This window comes from Thamnophis elegans, chromosome 4 (genome assembly GCF_009769535.1).
Source record: "Thamnophis elegans isolate rThaEle1 chromosome 4, rThaEle1.pri, whole genome shotgun sequence".
In the NCBI taxonomy this organism is placed as follows: domain Eukaryota; kingdom Metazoa; phylum Chordata; class Lepidosauria; order Squamata; family Colubridae; genus Thamnophis; species Thamnophis elegans.
Window position 1 is genome coordinate 68,179,389 of NC_045544.1, and position 19,912 is coordinate 68,199,300.

General features: G+C 39.5%; 1 protein-coding gene across 1 annotated transcript in view; it reads right to left on the minus strand.

The window, feature by feature from the left end:
- Positions 1-5,310: 5,310 nt before the first annotated feature.
- The window catches only part of LYST (lysosomal trafficking regulator), a 107,023-nt gene continuing 92,421 nt past the window's right edge, over positions 5,311-19,912 (minus strand). Inside the window, exons 51-53 of the mRNA XM_032216001.1 lie at positions 11,221-11,377; positions 8,617-8,688; positions 5,311-6,070 (exon numbers count right to left, since the gene is read on the minus strand). Of these exons, the coding sequence (XP_032071892.1) occupies positions 5,932-6,070; positions 8,617-8,688; positions 11,221-11,377 (368 nt within the window). The 3' untranslated portion in view covers positions 5,311-5,931. The remainder of the gene's footprint in view (positions 6,071-8,616; positions 8,689-11,220; positions 11,378-19,912) is intronic.

The window sequence follows — 19,912 nt, forward strand, 5'->3', positions numbered from 1 at the left end:
TCGGGTGTGAGTCCTTGCTGGTGAAGTTGGACCTCAAGGGTCAAGTGGGCCTGCTGTTAACGTACCTGCCTCCCAACAGCGTTGCAGCAGCCCTCCCCTCGCTCCTCAAGTCGGTAGCCGAGCTGGCAATTGAGTTTCCCAGGCTTATGGTTCTGGGGGATTTCAACTTGCCTTCGCTCGGTGAACACTCTGATGGAGCGCAGGAGTTCATGGCTTCCATGACAGCCATGGGCTTGACCCAAGTAATCCGGGGCCCATTTCACTCGGCAGGTCACATGCTCGACCTCGTATTTCTCTTGGAGCAGTGGAGTTGTGATCTTGGTTTGAGGGGTAGCGAGATCTTACCCCTGTCATGGTCGGACCACTACCTACTGAGGCTTGACTTTCGAAGACCAAACCCCCACTGTAGGGAAGAGGAACCGATTAGGTGGTTCCACCCCAGGCGACTTATGGACCCTCTGGGCTTTCAGACGGAACTTGGGGTTATTCCTGATACCCTCGTCCGCAGTCCGGCAGAGACTCTGGTTGCTGCCTGGAACTCAGCAGCGACAGAGGCTCTTAACCGGATTGCGCCTTTACGGCCGATCCAAGGCAGTGGATCCAGGAGGGCCCCTTGGTCTACTGAGGAACTCCGGGAGATGAAGCGCTGAAAGAGACGCCTAGAGCAACGATGGAGATCCAGTAAGTCCGAGTCAGACCGAGCACTTCTAAAACCCAGCATCAGAGCTTACATCCGGGCAATTAGGACAACTAAAAGAACATACATTGCCTCTCTGATTGCTTCCGCTGAGTCGCGCCCAGCCGCCTTGTTCAGGATAACCCGTTCCCTCCTAAATAGGAGGGATACGAGCGATCCTTTGCAAGGCAGAGCTGAGGACTACGTCCAATTCCTCGCGGATGAAGTTGCTCAGCTTCGGGCGGACCTGGACTCCAATTGCGCAGAACCAGCTGAGGCACCAGGGGATAATCTGGCAGGACATCACTGGATTGACTTTCAAGCTGTTACCCCTGAGGACGTGGACAAGGCCATGGGAGCTGTAAGTACCTCCACATGTGTACTGGACCCGTGCCCCTCCTGGCTGGTTGCTAACAGCAGGGAGGTGACACGGGGCTGGATCCAGGCGGTTGTTGCCACCTCTCTTCGGGAGGGGATCTTTCCCCCCGCTCTAAAGGCGGCGGTGGTGAGACCCCTTCTGAAGAAGCCATCTTTGGATCCAGCCGTTTTAAACAACTATCGTCCAGTCTCCAACCTCCCCTTCGTGGGGAAGGTTGTTGAGAAGGTGGTAGCCTTTCAGCTCCAGCGGTCCTTGGAGGAAACCGATTATCTAGATCCCTTCCAGTCGGGATTTAGGCCTGGCTACAGCACGGAAACCGCTTTGGTCGCATTGATCGATGATCTCTGGAGAGCCAGGGATGGAGGTCATGCCTCCGTCCTAGTGCTCCTTGACCTCTCAGCGGCTTTCGATACCATCGACCATGGTATCCTTCTGCGACGACTGCGGGAGGTGGGGGTGGGAGGCACTGTTCTACAGTGGTTCTCTTCTTACCTCTCGGACAGGTCGCAGTCGGTGTTGGTCGGAGGGCAGAGATCGACCCCTAGGCCCCTGACATGTGGGGTACCGCAGGGTTCGGTCCTGTCCCCCCTCCTATTTAATATCTACATGAAACCGCTGGGTGAGATCATTCGACGGCACGGGATAAAATACCACCAGTACGCGGACGATACGCAGCTGTATCTGTCCGCCCCGTGCCAACTCAATGAAGCTATTGACGTGATGTGCCAGGGCCTCGAGGCTGTTAGGGACTGGATGGGGGTTAACAAGCTTGTACTCAATCCAGATAAGACCGAGTGGCTGCTGTGCTTCCCTCCTACTAATTGGCCAAGTGTTCCATCTCTCAGGCTGGGGGGTCAAACAGTACGCCCCTCAAACAGGGTCCGCAATTTGGGAGTCCTCCTGGACCCACAGCTGACTTTTGAACACCACTTGTCAGCTGTGACCAGGGGGGCATTTGCCCAGGTTCGCCTGGTGCACCAGTTGCGTCCCTACCTGAACCGGGAGGCTCTCACAACAGTCACTCGCGCCCTTGTGACCTCCAGACTGGACTACTGCAACGTGCTCTACATGGGGCAGCCCTTGAAGAGTATTCGGCAACTTCAGCTTGTCCAGAATGCAGCCGCGCGAGCGATTGTGGGTGCACCTCGGTTCACCCACGTAACACCTATCCTCCGCGAGCTGCACTGGCTGCCTATTGGTCTCCGGATACGCTTCAAGGCGCTAGTCGTCACTTATAAAGCCCTTCGTGGTATTGGACCTGGGTACTTGAGAGACCGCCTGCTGCCAATTACCTCCACCAGACCGATTAGATCGCACAGACTAGGCCTCCTCCGAATTCCATCCACCGGCCAGTGTCGACTGGCGACTACCCGGAGGAGAGCCTTCTCTGTTGCTGCTCCGACCCTCTGGAACGAACTCCCCGTGGAGATTCGTACCCTCACCACCCTCCAGGCCTTCCGCATAGCCCTTAAAACCTGGCTGTTCCAACAGGCCTGTGGCTAAAGAATCGTTGCCCCTATCTCGATTGTTATGATTGTTGTGTTTTTAATTATGTATTGTTTTGTGTTGTTGTCAATGGTCTGTATCCCCCTTCCCTTGTTTGAGTTGTGAGCCGCCCTGAGTCCCTTACAGGGAAAAGGGTGGCATACAAATGAAATAAAACTTCAAACTTCAAACTTCTGACTCCGAGCAAGGCGCAGAGAGACTGGTTGGCCACCAGGTGGCGCCTGAGCCTTGGATCAGTGGGGAGGAGACAAGAGAGAGCGATTCAGAAACCAACTGTGAGTTGTTCTAGGATGCACACCGTCGAAGGGCTACTAGCATCAAGAACAACTACGTAATTACAGGAGGTAATTACGCTCAGCTAATGGTCATTAAGCTCCTCTCCCAGATTATAAAAGAGACTACTTGTGCCATGCCCTTCTTGCAGAAGTCAACGTTTGACTAAAGAGAAACAAACTTGGCAGGCTGGATTGCTGCCAAAGTTTGTTTGCATTGCTACCAAGGTTATCGGACTTGCTGCCAAAGTCCTTATCTGTTTGTTTATTTGGCTTTCAGCCACCAAGAGTCTGGTCGTTATTAAAAGACATTCCATTTTACACTTGTCTCGGCTTTCGTTACTGGACGGAGGAGGGAGTCAGAACAGGTAACACTCTCTCAGATTCTCTAGTACCTCATCCAAATTTCACAAGCCCAAGATCTCTGCTGTTTAGTGTGCCCAGATAGTTTCATTCTCTGTCATGCTCCACAGTGTTCACAGTATTTCTACACAGGCAGCCCCTGAAACTGGAAGTCCAAAACAAGGGAAACCCCCTCTAGGCATTTTGTTTTATTGCAGGGATGTCAAACTCAATTTCACTGAGAGCCGCATCAGGGTTGTGTTTGACCTCGGGAGGCCAGGGTGGGCATGGCCAGCTCAATGTCACTCATGCTGGGGGTGCCTGTGGTGACCCGAGTATTCTACCAGTGAAAACAGGCTCCCGGGCTCCGTTTTTAGCTGTGACAGTCTCCTGCAGCCCTCTGCCAATGAAAACACCTCGAGGTGTTGGAGCCCTTTCGAGCTCCATTTTCACTGGCAGTCACCACAGGCCGGTCCTTCGCTGTTTCTAGAACGGCCCTATGGGCTAGATCTAAACACCTTGGGCTTGATACCCCTGCTTTGACATAAAGCTACAAACCCAAACAGCCTCCCCATATTGGATGGAAATCATAGTATAATTTATTGTAGTCCTTAAAATTCTTGTGCTTTTTTATGTTCAAACACAGAATTTGAGGTGTTGTAGGTCAAGATTCTGAGACAAGCTTAGTCATTTTTATACCTGTATTCCTAAATAAATTTGCAGATATCTATCTCATTAAAACATTCATTCTGAAAAAAATGACTCCAGTACTATAGGAGCCTTGGAAAGAAACATTATTTTCTAAGAACAAGAAGAATGAATGCCTGCATGATAATGTTTGCCATAGCAGACATTTTAATAAATACTTGTTTTCAAATTTATTTTTAAAATATCTGGTGCCCATCATGTTTTATTCCATTGAAAGTTTCTACAATATAGTACTTATTTTTAGAAAACATTTTTAGTTATTTGGGTTCTGCTAACCTGCAGGAATCATTTCTTTCAAGTCATGGGAATTCAAGTCATTGAGAAGAATGTATAATACAGCCCATGGTGAAGCCATAGTGCATACTACTTTTATTCATTTTTAAAAGTGTTATTGGAATGCTGAAAGTTATTCTGATATAACAAATAATATTCCATCTATTCTTGGCATATTTTCTGAGTACTAATTATGCTAAAGGCAAGTCACATTGGAGCATCAGTTAAGGAATAAAAATGCATCTATATAATACGATAGAGAAATAATGCATTTTTTTCTCTTTTACCTTAAATCCTGTAAGGGTTTATTTTGTGAAATTTCAGCAGCTTCATTTTAAGCCCTTATATGAGTGATTATCTGCAGAACTTTAGATTTGAAATGGCTACAAAAGGCAAGTTTTATATGCTATAAAAGCCCCCCCCCCCAAAAAAAACCCTGTTACAAAGCATCTGTAGGGAATGGGGGGGGGGGGAAGGAAACTTCCCAGCAATTTCTTTAAATGGAGGTTTGCGCAAGCATTAAAAATCTTATTTCTTTTCTTTTTTTTAAGAGGGGGAGGAGATAAATAAACAGTTTTTATGAGAACAAGGTCTTCTGCAAACTTCCAGATACATTTCAAAAACCATGTCTGGAATTCAGGAGTTGAAATTTGGGGTTACTAAGGCTGTCAAAGCAAAAAAGCATAATTATTTAAACTATATGCAAGGGCAAAAACTAGCCTAATGAAATGCCAGACCTGGTTCACAAATAATATCAGACAAGACATTTTCAAACAGTTGTTTCTTAGACTGTAAATTGTGGCCTAACCATATAAACCAATAAGTAATAAAGGACTTGAACAACACACTAATAACAAATCACCTTTTTGACCAACATTTATGGACTAAGCTAGTGTACTAGTTATATCATTTCTCAGTTCCTGCATGATAAGTCCAGTAAAAAAGTGAACTAACAATTTATTAAAAGGCACACAAGTTCATGAAGTACAGTTTGCTTCATCCAAATTTAAGCTCATGAAAACTTATGCCTTTTTTTAAAAAATCTATTGGTCTAGAAAGATGGGTAAAAATAATGTTTATAGTTTTAATAGATATATGCATTATGCTGCTTTTATTGATGTTTAATTGTTAATTGAGAGCCACCCAGAGTTTAATACAAGATGGGAGGCTATTTAAATTTTTAAATAAATAAAATTAAATGCATAAATTCAAATAATTTTGGTGGCAAGCACCTACTAAATTTATCAAATTCTCCATAAAAAATTAAGCATTTAAAACTTTAGTTTTAAAACACTTGAGATGGTGATACATATGTATGGAAGAACAAGGTGGATTATAATCTAATAATGAATTAAACACAAACATGGGTTTTTATATAAATCTTGAAATATTTTAATTATATTTTTACATAACAGATGAGCAAAAGTTACCACTAGTGCTTGAAGATTTAGAATATGTATGTCCAGGAAAGTATCCATAAAAATATGTTTATGTTACATAACATATTGCAGCATATATACTTCTGAGTTAGCGCCCTTAGTGTCCTCTTGGTACCAAAAAAGGCAAGCCAAAATTTTCTTATCACTGTGATATGGTTCATAAATTTGGTGCATGAGCATGTGTAGCAGCTTTTCGTTGACGTCATCAACGATCTACTTGCTGATGATAAAGTCATACATGTTCTTCAAAATCTAGCAAAACCAAAGGGGCTCCACAGTCCACTCTGTATTGAAAGTGCTTCATAATTTACCAAAGCTGAGAAACTGAGAGAGCTGTCAACCAGCTGCGTAGCTGCTAAGGAATGAGTAGAACATAGGAAGCTTCAAGCGTTGTTGGTCCTTGCGACACCAAGAGATCACCGTTCCTTCGTTATTTGCTGTGTACAAATGTTGGCCATCACACGAAAAGGTAAGGCTATAAAGTTTTCAAAAAGACACAAATAAAAACAAATCGGTCAGATAGTCTACATTCTAGGGTATATATGATTAAATGAGGAGAGGAAGAGAAAGAACAGTATATAGCCTGTAAATGGACTAAAATCTCACTACCGTATTTTTCGAAGTATAAGATGCACCTTTTTTCCTCAAAAAAGAGGCTGAAAATCTGGGTGCGTCTTATACATTGAATGCAGCATTTTTTGCCTCCCAAAGTACCGCCCTTTCACCAAAATGGCCGTGCATATCCTTATGGAGGCTTTCAGAGAGCTCCTGGGGCTGGAAAGGGCAGAAATGAGCGAAAAACTGGCCATTTTTGCCCACCCCCCACCCCCCAGCAGCACTCTATAAACTTCCATAAGCCTTTCATGCAATTTTTTTTTTGACAAAAAACAGGCCATTTTTTGCTCGTTTTCAGTTCCCTCCACTTCCCAGGAGCACTCTGCAGCCCCCCCCCCCAAGGCTATTCATGCCTTTTTTTAAAGGGGGGCATTTTCACAAAAAACTGGCCATTTTTAGGAGGTTTGCAGCGTGCAAAAACTTTTTTCCCCCTTTTGGAAAGCTATTTAACTGATTGATGAGAATTACATTAATCAAGTGCTGTGCCAGCAGAAACAAAGGCTTAGTGCTGCAGATTGTCAGCGATTTCTTTCTCCAGCACATGGATAAATATACCTGGAAACATCTACCTACCAACCTTCTCTCTCTCTCTCCCTACATACCTACTGTATTTATATCTCTCTCTCCCTACCTACTCTCTCTCTCTCTCTCTCCCTACCTACCTACTGTATTTCTCTCTCTCTCTCTCTCTCTCCCTCCCTCCCTCCATCTACCTACCCACCTACTCTCTCTCTCTCTCCCTCCCTCCCCCTACCTACCTACCTACCTACTCTCTCTCCCTACCTATCATATTTCTCACTCTCCCCTCCATCTACCTACGTACCTACCTACTCTCTCTCTCCCTACCTATCTACTGTATTTCTCTCTATTTCTCTATTTCTCTCTTTATCTCCCCACCTACCTACTGTATTTCTCTCTCTCTCTCTCTCCCTTTATCTACCTGCCTACGTAACCTACCTAACTACTCTCTGTCTCTACCTATCTACTGTATTTTTCTCTCTTTCTCTCCCTCTATCCCTCTATCTACCTACCTATTTTTTTTAAAAAAATTGCCTCTTCAAAACCTTGGTGCGTCTTATACTCTGGTGCGTCATACTCTGAAAAATACAGTAAGCCTAGCCAGTCCTATTCGGGCCAGCCTGCTGTAGATCTCTTTGGTCAAAGAATTCCAACTGTCAGGATACAGAAGAAGAGCCTTCTCCGCCACTCTTTGGAACATCCTGCCCTCCAGGGTAAGATCTGCCTTCAACCTCATATCATTGCGTAAGAGCCTGAAGCCCTGGCTCTGCAAGTTGGCCTGGGGACTCAATGGAAAGTTCAATTCTGAGATGGCTGCTAGACTGATAGCAAAGTCCACCTCCCACCTCCCTGCGTGCTATTCCCCTCTTAACCATCTTTTTTAAAAATTAATCATATTGATGTATTTTGTTTTTTTCTTTGTTTTTCTTTCCCTTGGTTATTTTATTGTTCTATTTTAATTTCGCTTTGTTTAAATTTCCTTTTTATTTCTTCAGGGTTTTGGTTTTGGTTTTTTTTTGGTTATGTGCTGCCTACAGTAGTTCCATGGTGAGATAGGAGGCAAATAAATTTAATTATAAAGACAATACAAATGTTAATCTTACTCATTTTCTGCACTGAATAAATATATTTCTGCTTACATTGAATTTTATTGTTTACAAAAAATATCTCTCTACAGCAAACTGGCATGTAAGCAATCACATATGCGGCATCCAATGTAGCCTGTCAAACCTTACTGATGTGATCTGGAACCCCATGGAATAGATGTGCAAAAATTACTTGAGGAAATATAAAGCCTCACTTATTGATTGTCTCATTTAGCAGGCTTTTATACTGTGATATAAAAGATAGCTTTGCAACCATTCCTCTCTTTCATAACCATTGCAACAGTCATGGGCATTTGGCAACTGGTTTGTGACAACCAACGTTAATACAAAAGATGGAAGTAAAATCATAAGTCACTATCATGCAATGTCTTGCTTAATAACTCTGATAATTCACAACCAAAGAGGAAATGAGATAAGCCCACCATGATCATATGATATTTGGCTTAGCAACCATGACAGTTAGGGATGGAATAGCTGATCCTAATTGCCATTGCCAAGCAAGGACTTATTAGTGCAAGATGTTATATTAACATTTTTGTAACCTCCCCCCCCCCCTTTGATTAATTCTGCATTTTAATAAGGAACACATTATAGGAATAGTTTAATGTCATATTAGGAAGTGGGCACGTTCATTAAAACCAAAAGTTATTAAGTGCTATTTCCAAAAGAAGCCTTAAGGGAACTCTAAAGATATGCAATGCACTCCAACAATTATATTAACTTTTTGAAAATGGCATAAAAATAAATTGCCAAATGCTACAAAATGATCTTTTTTCTTTACCTGACAATTGGTTTATTTGATTTAGAAAATGTAATTTCTCGGACAGGTTTCAAATCCCATGTGCTCCACAATCTAAAGAGAAAAGACAAAATGAATGCTACTTTGTGCAACCTAAATGACAGAAATTGCTTCTATATCCTGCCATGATTTTTGCTCAAGTTATGTTGCAGATTTGCATAATCTGTTGAATTAAAATGGAAGAAAATTGCATATAATACTGAAAAACATGATTCTGATGCACTAATGCATACTGTATATACATTTTGTTTGGACTTTTACATTTTATTGTGACAGAAATCAATTTGAGAGAAGGCCTGCTGTGCTGGAAAAGATCAAAACCCTTTTATTATATCATCTTATTTCCAAGTGTGTTCGTTGTACCATTAGTATACCCTGAACAAAAACATTTTTCTGGTTGTTCAGAGATAGGATCCATCATTATAGTCAAACAGATTCCCTTTCACCAAAGTTCTGCTTTATCTTCTGAATTTTTATTGTAATAAATTATTCCCGGATACAAAGTCTGATTTAAATCTTTTCATTAAGCGAGACAGTCCCCATATTTGATCTCACAAAAATACTACAAGACCTCCACAGCATTCAGAAGTTCATCAGGTTGCTTATCTTTCATTACAATATAATGATTCATGACAGACATCATCCTACATGGGACAAACGAACCAGTCACTAAGCATAATCATCTATGGGCATAAATCAATTATAAAAACACCCAAAACTAAAAAAAGAGAAAATTTCAATTATCCAAATATATTTTTTAATATTTGGCTGTCAGGCTTCATACTAGAGAGTCCACAACATATTTGAGCCCCACAGATATTTTAACCTCTTAGTTAAGAATAGGCTTACTCAGCAGAAGACTCAGACATGATTCAACAAAGTTAAAAGATTTATTATAGACAGGAATTAAGTTATGTACGCACAAATAATTTTAACCATTGCAGGGCAAAAGAAGTCAAAGGCATTATATTCATCTACCCTCCAGAATTCTTAGACTCATAGTTTTCCAGGTTAACATGCTTATGGTTCATTTAGTGAACTTGTATATTCAAACATGTTTTCATCTGGTTCCCACCTCATCAGATTCACTTACAAATGCCTTAATCCAGGAGTCTCCAATCCCTGGGCAGCAGCTCACTACGGACCTATGGGCTATTCAAAACTGAGCTGCACTAGAGCGCATGCATACAGAGCTCAACTCTTGCGAGTGGTGGGCTGACACACACATACATGCGTATGCACCTCCACTTTGCAGTCAAGCTGCATGCACTGGCCCACCACTTGCATGAGTTGAGCTGCAGCATGTAATATCACTGTGCTTGCGCGACCCAGTTCCCCTCTCCGGCAGTCTCCCTTTAGTCAAATAATAGCAATTTTAGCACTTGGCAACTAGCACACATTTGCAACTGTTACAGCATCCTGCAATCACCATTTGTGATTTTCACAACTGACGTCCAACAAACAAAGTCAATGGGGAAAGTGGCAAGAAGTGACAAGTCATAATCATGTAATGTGTTTAATGACTCATGATTTGCTTAACAACCACAGTTGGAACTGACAAACTTACATAAGTTGAGTAACAAACTTACGTAAATCAAACTTACATAAATTACATGACATTGCACCTTACGATTGCTTCAATGAGTGACAGAGTTGCCAGTCCCAATTATAGTTGGTAAGTGAGGACTACTTAAACCTCTTACTTGGTGGGATGCAAGCAATATTATGTTTGCCTGTGATGTAGCCCTTAGATTAGCGATCCAATTTTACATAAAATAGCATGAGCATATTGCTTTAATTATGAAACACTAAAATGTATGCCAGAAGAATTATGTTAATATTTCCTTCTACAAAGAGAAAGTAATATTGAATGTACAAATTGAAGATAATTTATTTATAGTGCTTGGTAAAGCATTTGGTAGTATTCTGAATGAAAAGTTCAAGAGGTAAAAATAAGCAAAATTTGCGAAACAAAGTTTGGTTTTATGCAAAGACTAGAGTTTTGCTTTTCAACAAACTACAGAAATGTACAAATGTGAAAAAACAAGTTTAGTGCACATTGTTGCTTTAAAGAAAATATGATAAAGTGAATAGATTTGAATTACAAAAGTTCAATGTGTATGGAATTGAAGGTTGGTTGCTGAGGTAAATGATGGTAAAACTTTGACAAGTGTAAAATGCTAGTTTGCATAAATGATTCAGCTCCAAGCAAGAAGTAAAATAAGAATGTGTAATGTTTCTCTGTGTGTTTACAGTCCTCAGGATGCCCATGCATCTGAGGAAATGAGCTACAGTGCGTGAAAGTCATGCCATTTAAGGGCCACAATTATTAGACTTTAAGATTTCCAAAGGTTCTTTGTTCTTTGTACCGAAATAAAGCTATAAAAATAGAATCTTTGTAGAACAATGAAAGGAAAAAGTTTTCACTACACAATAGAACAAAACCAGAAAGCAACCACATATATCTTAAAATCAGACACTTTGGAGTGAAAACAATGCACATGTTGAATAGTATCCAAAATGCATTATAGTTTTATAAGTGACATATATCTCTAAAAACAAAAATGCTCTATTAAAATCACTCACCTTACAACTCCATTTTCTAGCCCTCCAGCAATCACATTGATAGAGATTCCTTCAGGCTGGTTGGAGAAAGCAACAGAGCATATGATTTCTCTGCAATGCACATGTCCCACCAGGTCACCATTGACTGTCCAGAGTCTGAGATCACTACCACCACCAACTGAAATATAGTCAAGTTATTGAGTAAGCAAAGTAAAATCTACAACACAATTAAGCAAAGTAACATATAGGATCCAAATAACTTTACTAAAACAAAGGAAAGGAAAGTTTATAGTCATATAGAAGTGAACTATATACCACCATCGGATAGTAACAATGTCTACAAGATGTAATGAAAATAGGTATAATTGGTTGATATAAAGGTAAAAGTTTTCTCTGTCCACTCATTTGATTCTAGGGGCGGTGCTCATCTCCATTTCTTAGCCAAAGGTACCAGCGTTGTCTAAGACATTTCTGTGGTCATGTGACCAGCATGACTATATGCCAAGGCACATGGACACTGTTATGGTCCCACTGAAGTGGTACCTATTTATCTACTCACATTTGCAGTCTTTCAAACTGCTACATGGGCAGAGCTGGGGCAAATAATAAAATTTCCCCCCCATTGTGTGGCATTCAGGTCTTGAACACGGGCTGTCAGTTTTCCAGCTGACAAACTCAGTGTCTTTAACCATTGAACCATCACACCCTCAATTGAGTAATATAATCATCCCTAAAAGATAAAAAATGTCACTGGATTTTGTGAAGACTTTTTGTCAGTGGAAAAATAAAAACTTTATTTCATTTGAGGATATAAGAAAACACTTGAGAAATTAAACTTGTGAAAAAATAAGTATGCCCCATTTAATTGTTTTTTATTTTTTCCACATATTTAACATACACAAATTTGAACTTCATTTCAATAATATTAATAAATTGAATATAATATAACAAATATCATGCACCATTTACATTTTGTAATCTAATATATAATGATAAGTAAACATAAATGAAAATTTCCCATGTGGAAAACTCTGAGTACATTCCTCCACTATCATGTCCTCGGATATCTAAAATTAGAATCCATTGCATCACATCAGGTGCAAATAATTAGAACACTGTTAAGAGAGGATCTGGGAGGAACCTGTCTTATTTAAAATTCAAGTATTTAGTCTGATTTGTTCTTTGTTATTTTAGTGTGTGTTATTACCATGCCTAGATCGAAACAGCTCTTTGTGGTCTTCAGAAAAAATGTTATAAATCCCTATAAAACTGCAAAAGAATTTTAAAACAATAGGATATCAAATATTCCACTGCCCAGAAGATCATCTACAAGTGGAGAACTACCAGCTTATCAGGTCAGGTTAGGCCAAGGACAGAATGCAAGTCTCTAAAGTCACTCACACATCACTGATCTGCATGACTCTATCATTAAAAAGAAACTGCACAAATTAGATCTACATAGAGGTAGGTCAAGAAGAAACTTCTATTGTCCAGAAAGAACATCAAAGCAAGAGTAAAATTTAATCGTGAACATGTAGACAAAGACCAGGACTTCTGGTACAATGTACTCTGGACAGATATAGCAAACAGATATTTGACCACAGAACCAAAAGACACGACAGGCAAAAGTCAAAGATATTTCAGGAAAAGAACCTGATATTAACAGTAAAGCAGGGTGGCAGAACTGTTAAGATATGTGACTGCTTTGCTGCATCAGGGCCTAGGTAATTAACCATCATAAGATCCATTATGAATTCTTTATTCTACTACAGAGTCTTTGAGGGTAATATGAGACCATCTATCAAAATACTGATACTGAAAGTGGACTATGCAATATGAAAATAATCTTAAACATTCCAGTGTATCCACCATTGAATGGCTGAAAGAAAAAAATGGAAAGTCTGGAATAATCAAGTAAAAGTATGGCTCAAAATCCCATGGGTGCTTTATAGGGATTTGAAAAGGGTTCTCAAGGAACCTCTCAAATATCACACACACAACTGAAAAAAATCATCCTGTCAGGATGCCGCGACAGAGTAGTACATGCCAAACAACCAGACATAAAGATATTCTCTCCCTCCCCCCCCCCCAAACCGGTGCCATCATTCTGCTGAACACTAAATCCCCACAGCACTGCCTCATATCTCATATTTTCCCATCTTCTCATCTTTCCTACTATCTTCTATTGATTTCTTATGATTTATCAATTGTTGTTTGTAACTTATGATTAATGATTGTAACTATAATTATGATTTATGACCTATTACTTGCTGTTTATATGTACTTATGCACCGTAGACAAATTCCTTGTGTGTCTAATCACACATGATCAATAAATAATCTAATTCAATTGTATTCTATTCTGCTCTGCTCTACATCTTTAATGTTGTTTCAATAATATATTGATATATCCACATACGTTAAAAAATAAAACACATGGAGTGTACTTTCTTTGTCACATTATAGTATTTACATGTGAAAAACTACAGAAATGTTCAAAATGAGTTTCCTCAAAACACTCTGAAAGAAATAGTTATGTGAGTCTATTCATGGTGTGCAAACCTTCAACATAGCTTACTGGGCTATTATTCTACAGAATTAACATCGCTTGAAGTTCATTTAGCTTCCTGTGTTTTTTAGGAAATAGAGAGATTGGGGATCTCAAGAAATTTACCGCTACTCTAATGGTTAAGGCCCCAGGCTAGAAAGCAGGAGACAGTCAGTTTCAAGTCCTGCCAAAGCCATGAAAGATGCTGGATGACAGTGAGTCAGTCACTCTCTCTCAATCCATCCCACCTCACAGGGTTGTTGTTGCGATGATAATAGGAGGAGGAAGGTGTGTTGGATAGGTTTGTAAACTTGAGTTATTTGTAAAAATAATAGAAGGCAGGATACAAATAAATAAAAATACTTACTTTGGAGCAGGACTCAAAAATATGTTTCCAGTTTTGTGCCACCACATGCACAATATGTCACACCATTACCTAAGTTTGGATATTTATTTATTCATCATATAATATAATAATATTTTATTCTCTTTTATTATATGTACTCTTATTTATCTTTATATTTTATTATACTCATTTTTCTTTGTATGTGTGTACTCAACTTACAACAGTTCGTTTAATGGCCATTCAAAGTTACAACAGCACTGAAAAAAGTGTTGTATGACAATTTTTCACACTTACAACCATTGTAGCATCCCCATAGTTATGTAATCAAAATGCAGATGCTTAGCAACTGACTCTTATTTATGACAGTTGAAGTGTCCCAGGGTCATGTGATGAAATTTTTCAACCTTCTGACAAGCACTTAACAACTGTGGCAAAAAGAATGTAATATGGAGCAAAAATGCACTTAGCTGTCTCATTTAGCAACATTCATTTTGGGCTCAATTGTATTCATAAGTTGAGGGCTGTGTGTGCTGTGTGTGTGTGTGTGTGTGTGTAGAAAGAAAGAAAGAAAGAAAGATAGATAGATAGATAGATAGATAGATAGATAGACAGACAGACAGACAGACAGACAGACAGACAGACAGACAGATAGATGGATGTTACAGTTCTATTATTGAATATTTTATTCTATCTGACTTTAATGGCTGTAATAAATAATTTGATACGATCTGATTTGATATTGGGATTTAATCTTTGAAAGTAGTGATGCAACAAAGTTATCATAACAATTTATTATTATGGTGGAGAAAAGACATCCTATACTTGAAAAGTCCTCTACCTTGCTCTGGTAAGAAGATTGAAGATTTTAACCTTGACTAAGTAGAAAGCAGTTAATGTCCAATTTCAGATTACAGGCGAAGAGAGTGCCAACAAAAATTTAATGGAAAAAGAGAAAGAAAATATGCAACATTGCTGCAAATTGTCTATGATAGATATCCCCACCATAGAAATGAGGTCTTCACATTCTAATCCAAAGAAAGCATTTGAGAAAATAAAATATAATGGCATAAATGATGGCTATAAGAAAAATTTCAAAAAAATTGATAGAGTTGGAAAGCTATAGTAACTTCCAAAACACTGCTCGCAAGAATGGAAAGAATAAATACTTGCCTCTTAAGCATTATTAAGGTTGAGATCAGGAAGAACATTAATATAAACCTGGAGCTAACTTGAGCTCAGTCAGCACTGGTTCTGTTAGCATTTAGAAAAATTGCCATGACTTGGCTATTTAAAAAGCCTTTGAATATGATAAGTGATTTCCTCTCTGAACTATGGGATTGCTGCTTTCAAGAATGACATTCCTCAGTACGATGGAGGTAAAGCCTGAAATTATTATTGCAGGATTTTTATTGCATTATTATTATATATACTGCAAGATGGAATAATAGAATTAATATTGCGCAAAAGGCCAAAACCTCTACTTTAATAGATTTCTTCCAGCAAAAGTATGTGGAGAAAGACAAGCAATGTAGCTCAGCTCAGCTAAAAATTCATTTACAGTTCTAGTGAGTGTTAAAATCCTGATCCATCTTATCAGAGCAAGGAAGAGCAATCAAGTATGAAATTCCCTCCTCTCCACAATTTGAAATAAAAAAAAATCAGAATGTTGTTTTCAGCTTTAGGAACTAAAATGATTTGGATGAAATTACTTGACAATTTTGGCCCCAATAAACAGGTCACTGCAGAAGATAAGATTTTAATAACATAAGCATAACTTTAAAAAAAACTTTGAATCAATAGAGGAAACAGGTTAGAAATAATATTTGCAAGTCTCATACTTCATTCTGTGGGTCCTTCTCCCTCAACTGATGTTTAATATATGATCAAAACCATCTTGCAAGCAGGATAAATGAATAAGTATCACAGTTCTATTAATATTAATATTCCAATCAAAGGAACAGATTAAGAATTTCTGATTTTATGGTCACATATAGAGTCCTTGGATGAGTCATGTTGAGGAGAAGAGTATGGAAGCTTCTCTTTGGCTTCCATACTGTTTGCAGAAAAAAAAGATTTCCTCCTCTTACCTAACAGATTGCAACCATGCGGATGGGGAGCTGATCTGGGTATGTGAGATCGAAGGCTGCTGCTAGAATATGTATGTATAGGAAAGTGTGGAATGACTCTTTTATAATATTAAAAGGTTGCCAATAAATATTGCCAAATGTTAGGGACTTTCAGATAAGTCTGGATAAATTCACACTATCTGCTGGATCCTTCTATTTTTAGAGACATCTATACTGCTCATTTTGAGAGAGAGAGAGAGAGAGAGAACACAACATTTATTTGCTTCATTTTTTCATCCACAGTTAATGAACATTTTAATGTAATCCCTATGCTGCCAATTATTTCGCATCAGGAGGCCAGAAGATGATATAATTTCAACAAAAGCAATTTGGTTTTTATTTTCCCCATGCTGTATCTTGGTTAACAAATGTAATGTCACAGCCAGAGAAACGAAACTTTTAAAACATAATTTTGAAACAACAATATCACTTAAATGTGACTCTGTACATCTACAAAACATATTCTCATTAAGATGCGGTAATCATCTTGCTAAGATTCAGAAACATTACAGGGTGTTTGGTGAAAATTCCAAATGAAGATTCCAAAATCTCAAATCTAGACAGAATATCAACAACCATACAGCACCACTACTGGGCCATGCTTTGATTTGATTTGATTTATTGCATTTCTATGCCGCCCTATTCCCAGAGGGACTCAGGGCGTCTCACAAACCAAAGTAAGGGGGGGGGATACAAACAGGAGGAAAACAACGGACAAACAACTACAACAATTTAAAAACAATCAACAAGCACACAATTCGAGCGGGGACGGGAACTCGTCAGCCCCAGGCCTGTCGGAACAGCCAGGTTTTAAGGGCTTTGTGGAAAGCCTGAAGGGTGGTGAGGGTCCGAATCTCCACGGGGAGCTCGTTCCAGAGGGCCAGAGCAGCCACAGAGAAGGCCCTCCTCCGGGTGGTAGCCAATCGGCATTGGCCGGTAGATGGAATTCGGAGGAGGCCTAGTCTGTGGGATCTAATAGGTCTATTGGAGGTAATTGGCAGCAGGCGGTCTCATGCAAACTATGACAAGATGGATGATCAGTCTGAATCAATATAAGATAGTTTCCTATTCTTGCCAGACCTAAAATGGGATTCTTCAAGATATTTCTTTTATTAATTTATTTATTAGAGACATATTTCTGAATTCAACTGAATTTAGCAAGTGTTTAGATCATTCTAATTTCAACTACAATAGTGAGATCATTTGCTAGATTTCTATCACTGTGGAAAACTTACTCTGTGGACCAGTGTCAAATTCAATATTCTTGATTCCAGATGTACAAGTTCTTGAAAAATTCCCTTCTCTGCTAAAAAAATATTGTAACTATAGCAGCTGTCAGTAATGAGTTGATTTATATTTATAGAAGGAATTTGCTGTATTAATATAATAAAAACAATTATATGTTGGTGCAATTACAGGATGGTCTTGGTTTGGGAACATTAACTCAAGAACTAGATATTTTACAGTTTAAAGGTAAAGGAGAGTTCCATAAAACTGAAAGCGGAAAGTGTTCTTTTTCTTTTCCCATAAAGCACATTTGCATATTCTTAGAAGTGGGATTATGCGTCAAGTAGCTATGCTATATAGCACAGATGTCAAACTCGCAGTGTCACATTGCCTTCACGTGACGTATTGCTACATGGAGCTGGGGTGGGCGTGGACTGCATGTGACGCATCCAGCCTGATGGCCGCCAGTTTGACACCCCTGCATATAGCTTTGAAGCAGCACTAAGGTATACAAAAATATAACTCCACTACCATCTAGTATGAACTGGATTTTTGCAGCCCAGATATCATATGCTTATCTATGGAAGCCTCCTTCATAGGGAATACAGTAAAAGGCTTCATGAATTCGGACTTGATCCATCAAGAGAGTGTCAACCTTGGGTCCAAATCAAACAGAGAATTCAAAGCCTTGAGAAGCTCTAGGATCCAGGTCAACTAAATCAGTATATAAATAAAGAACAGGCTTTTTCAGAACAGGAAAGAGTATTTCTAAAGGGAATACCAGTAGCAGCTTGATCATGGTAGATTTGCTTTGATTAGCTTTACAGTAATTTATGACCAACTACTGTTGGGAAAAGTGATTAGGTTAACACATTGTGCTAAGCTGTTGTTTATTTTAATAACACTGTACTTCACTGAATAAATCATACAGTTCTGGTTCAGACATAATACGATACGATGTGGTTTGCAAATGGTAATCAAACAAATAACACTCTGGCTTAGCACATTGTTTCCAAAAGTGCAAATTATGACCTTCAATGGAACCACTTAGACAACAGAAGTCCTTGCTCAATAAGCCTACCAGTTTGATGCAAATATATGGTAAATGCAAAGCAAGTAAACTGCTTCAGGCCCTTTATGAAGCCTGAATGTTCTTCATGTTTTTTCAACATTTTGCTTTTGCCTTTTGAACAGACAGCAATCATATCTGGAGGGCATAAAAGCTCTGACCACCTGACCTGATCCTTAGTCTGAAGAGGAAATTACAATGGAGAGGATACCGCCCATTATGCTGCAGGGAGGAGGAAATTACAAAAGGGAACCAGCGGTTTAGAAGCACAGATCAGAGAGCCAGAAGTGACAGAGGAGAAAATGGACTGAGGCTGTTATCTCTGGGCAGGATCAATTGGGAGAAAAGAGAGCAAAAGCAACTTGAAGCTTGCAAGGAATCCACAAACTGCAACATTTTGTAGAAAGGTAGCACCCACCCCTCTCCTAGAAAAATGAAATATTTTAGGAAATACTGAAAAGGCAGAATATTACAGTTCCCTGGATGACAAAAGGAGAAACATGTTTTAAGGACAAAGCAGCTTCCTGCAGCTCCCTGTCCGCTCCCCCCCACTCCTTAAGCTCCAGGGTGATGGGATTAAGACATGGCCCTCAGAACATGAGAGGATTAGCCCTCTACAAATCTCACCACATGGCACCTGGGAAGATTACATCAGTCAGCAAGGCTCAACCAAGCCTGGGAGACAGACAGCCTACAAAGTTAGCTAAGACCCCCGCCCCCTAGGAGTCTGACCACCAATCAGAATACACTTCTTAGACAGGAACAGGAAGCTCTAAGGTGGGGCCCAGGAGAGGGTGTAAATCTCTCTCTCACCCATGTGCCTTTTCCTTCCAGGACCTCAAACCATGTGGTCTTGTTCACCATTAAAAACCATCTTTCCAAACAGTCTCTATGTTTCCAGTGTCTTTCTTCCCACTTGGAACTGAATCCAGATGGACATTTCTTCCAACAATTTGAAGAGAAGGTAATGCAGGAAAACACTTCTTGCTCTTCCTACCCTGGATTTTGGTGAATGAGCTTTGGTAGCTGTCTTAATAAAACCCAGATTTCAGGAACTATGCATAAGTAAACATTAAACAGCTTATCCTCAATAAAAATATGTTGGGGCTATGTTTGTTTTCAATCAAAGAAAGTTATCAGTTGTATGGCTCTATCATTGGTTTATTTAATATGTACAGTAAAATTTAAGTATTAAAAGTACCGTATATAATATATGTATTTCTTGCACAAACCTAACTCCAAAAAATGTTTTATTTGGGAAGAGATAATTGCATAAATACATGCATCATTTTAGGAACTCACAGGTCAGTGAATGAATCCAGACAGCATTTGGTTCTAAGCTCTTATTTCAACCTTACTGATAACCTAAATTGAACTGACATATGATAAATCTAAATT